The sequence below is a fragment of the Sipha flava genome, unplaced genomic scaffold (assembly GCF_003268045.1).
Source record: "Sipha flava isolate LNK unplaced genomic scaffold, YSA_version1 165_pilon_pilon, whole genome shotgun sequence".
Taxonomy (NCBI): Eukaryota; Metazoa; Arthropoda; class Insecta; order Hemiptera; family Aphididae; genus Sipha; species Sipha flava.
In genome coordinates, this window is record NW_020271833.1 from 983,647 (window position 1) to 987,637 (window position 3,991).

At 27.4% G+C, this 3,991-nt stretch overlaps 1 protein-coding gene across 1 annotated transcript; it reads left to right on the plus strand.

The window, feature by feature from the left end:
• Positions 1-2,311: 2,311 nt before the first annotated feature.
• On the plus strand, positions 2,312-3,394 carry LOC112679643. Its single transcript, XM_025549532.1, has 2 exons — positions 2,312-2,642; positions 2,721-3,394. Exon 2 carries the CDS (start codon positions 2,810-2,812, stop codon positions 3,392-3,394), a length of 585 nt encoding a protein of 194 aa, XP_025405317.1. The 5' UTR covers positions 2,312-2,642; positions 2,721-2,809.
• The last annotated feature ends 597 nt before the right edge of the window (positions 3,395-3,991 follow it).

Genomic DNA, 3,991 nt, shown 5'->3' on the forward strand with positions numbered 1-3,991 from the left:
AACAGGGACTGAGACCTTAATGGTTTTAACGGTTTAGGAAGGGGCTTGGGTTTTTAAAATATTTTTTTAAGGGTTTAGGTTAAATTTCGGGATTTTAAGAGTTTTAAAATTTAGGTTCCGCTTCCAACCGGTTTCTAACCATTATTTTTGTTCATTATTTTTTCAAACTAGAAATTTTAATACAAGAATATATTTTGGATATTATTTTTTTAGAATTTGCAGGCGCTGATTAAAGTGTTCATATTAATGTTAATTTTAACCTCGAGTATAGAAAAATAAAAGAGTTTCTCATGTGCTTTGATAACAGATGTGTTAATCTGGGTACATATTTTTATTTCTGTATCTTTAACCAGCATCTCCTCATATATATCCTGGTGGGAACTCAGGTACCTTTTCAAATTTGTTCCATGCTTTCCCTTTTAAAATTATAGGTACATATTTATAAATATTTATAAAATATCTGATTACCTAGCTATATCAATTAGATTTTCAAAATATAAATATTTAAGAAATACAATATACAAACTAAATTCATCAAAATAAATATTATTTAAACTTTTCATAAGTAATCTACTACAAAGCTACACGTACAGATGAAGAACAATTACTGGTAAAATCATAGATACTATTTTTTATTTTGTGGATAATCACATAATATTCACATTGAGTATTTTTAACATAATAGCGAGTAGGACCTGAATAAATTACTCAAGGCTCCACTATTATAGTGGATGGTATAGATAAACTATAAAGATAATGTCGTCTTGTCTATTTACTTGAATATTACATAGTTACCTACCATTTTATTACTATATTATTTTAATTTTTTTGTCAATGATTTTAAACTTAAATTAATATTAAAGGAAACAATAATATGTAACTATTTATTTTTATTTTTTCCATTGCAACTTATACAAACTGACTCGTTAGATTTCTTATCGTAAACAAAATATTTATAAACACATGACACGGTATGATGACCCATAATTTTATTTCGATACTTTTTAACTTATAAAGGTAGATCGCGTGTTCATGCGTCGGCGACTGAATAGCAAATATGGCAAATTTACTACTGAGCACCGATATTCGATAATAACTAATAACGATAATACGATATGCGTTTGTACTGTGTTTGACGTGTAGATATGTAATAAAAATAAACACTTCAAAAACCCAGTGTAATTTTTGTAATTGTAAAAATAACTTATGTGACCGCAAAATAATCCGTTATCGACATTATCGTGTAACGTATACATTAGGGTGGTCCTTAATTTTACACTTACAAATTTTTTATCGAGCACCCTTCCATTTTGTTCATTAGTATAAGAAAATAATTTAAGTTAAATTTGGTGATGATATCTCACCCCCTTCACGTGCCGCAGAAGGGTTGAAAAAATGACTGATGAGGGTAGATTTTCTGTTTTTTGAATTCAAACCGAAAAATATTAAGCCCACATAAAAATAAATAGAAACTTAATTGTAGAACTTTTTATTACCTATAAAAAGTGTTCTTACAAAATTTCTTGTAAATCCTTCATTTTCCTATAATTTGTTAAATAATCAGATTTTATATTTATTTGGAAAATTTGATTTTCCTATGATTATTCTAATATATTTGACGTATGGTTTAAAATACGACAAAGTTGTTTGTATAAAAAAATGTTTAAAATATAATTTTCTAAAAATAAAGTTATAGTTTAAATTTGCATTATACCAATAATTTTGTTATTACAGTAGGATTTATGAAATATTTTATTAAATAATTCTTCTACCACCACGGAGAACCAAATACAACATAATTATTATTTTATTTTATTAATTAGTAAAAGATTATTTCATAGTAAGGTTTAATAAATCAAACAAGTTATTTTATACCTTAATATTTATTGTATAATAATTTTTCAAAACTATTTTTAAGTTGAGATAAGACAGCACATATTCTTTCAATTATACGGTATAATTATAGTTGTTATTATTGTTATTCATTATTGTTGAGTATTAGATTAGATTAGATTATTTATTGTGATTTATAATCGCAGAATTGTAACCATCATGTCACATTTGTGTTCACTGTGTATTTGTCTTTCTGTTCGTGTCTATAGTAAAATCATGCCTCGTCAAAAAATATTTATTGTCAGTGTTATGAAAAATCAAATACTTGGTAGTAAATTACCATCTAATAAAGATGTTTTAAGTGTTTTATTTTTTAATATGCGAATGGTAAACTTAACGCTACAAGGTAGTATTTCCTTAGTTATTGATGAATGTTTAATCTTTTGGAAAAAAAGCCCGAATACCAACTCGAGATCGATGTCACTACTTAAAACAACTGAGAAAACCTTATGAAGAATTGCGAAACCTCGAAAAATGTAAAAATAGAAATAGTGAGTTATGTAGACAAAGAGAGCATAAATTTGAAGAAAATTTAAATGATTTATTTGATATTGCGCATGCATCTGCTTTGAATATAATAAAAATAAATGAAGATAAAGAATTTTTGATTTTACAACGACAAAAAGGACGTCCTGGGTGTATGCTTGGTACAGACGTAAAATTAGCCGGGATTGAAAAACGAAAACATAATCGTGAAAAAAAAATACATTGAATTACAAGAAAAACCGTGTTCATCGAAATCTGAAGAAGTTATGTCAAATTAAATTAATTTTATAATTTATTTAATATAGTTAAAATTATACTTATTGTTTTATTTTTGATTTCAGTTGAATTTAATTCCACATCCAGTTCGGAAGAAGTAGAAACATTTACAGAGAACAAAAATTCAAGTTCATCAACTTCGTGTGCATTGCAAATGAAAGGGGCACGATTAGAAATATTAACACCTCGACTTTCTGCTGTACTTGATAAATGTAAGATCAGTGATAGAGATGCTGTACATTTATTAACAGCCTGCGTGGAAGCAAGTTCTCTAAATCCGTTAAATTATGTTATAAATCGAACTTCAATTCGGCTATCTCGTCAACGTTTTCGTGAGTTAAATGCTTCTAGAATAAAACAAAATTTTTTCGACTTAAATTTAAAATTTTTAACTATACACTGGGATTCAAAAATTCTTCTCGATATAACTGGTAAGACAAAAGTTGATAGACTTCCTATCATTGCAACAGTTCCTAATACTGAACAACTGCCTGGTGTTCCCGAACTTTCTGCGGGAACCGGTTATGAAGTCTCATCTGCTGTGTACGATTCTCTCGAAGATTGGTCACTTCTTCATAAAGTACAAGCATTTGTATTTGATACGACGGCATCTAATACTGGACGTTTAAATGGTGCTTGTGTTCTTTTAGAACATAAACTTGGTCGTGATATTTTATACTTGGCTTGTAGACATCATGTTTTTTTAAATTATTCTCCAAAGTGTATTCGTTGGGTCTAAGTTTGCTCCATCATCAGGCCCTGACATCCCATTATTTAAAAGATTTAAAAATCAATGGGAAACAATTGATTTAACACAGTTTTCAATTTGGTCCACGAATGTTAAGACTCGTATTATTCTTAATGACTATACATAATGTATATTAATATTCCTTAGAAAATAATATTATATTCTTTGGTCGACGGCCGAATATAACATTGAGTAAATACTGTATAGTATAAATTATTATATGTAATTATTTTTTTCTAAATAATATATCTTTAGTTTAAAGAGTAATTTCTTTCGATTTCAATAGAGAATTGTAAACAGTAAAGAAACCCTTAAAAAAAACCGGTGTTCTTTTGGTAATGTTTATAGGTTTCGGTATTGATTAAGGTATATTAAAAATATAATATACAGGTAACAGTTATTTTCGGTTCTTTAATTTACACTAGGTTTTAGGTTCCGTAACCGGTTCTTTTCGGCCTGGTCTCAGTCTCTGGTTTTAAAATGAAAAAAATGTTATCTGTTTAATATAAACGCTTATTATAGTTATTAAGATACATCATATTGTTTTAAAAAATAAATTTATTTTGTAATTTACTAGTTATAACTCAT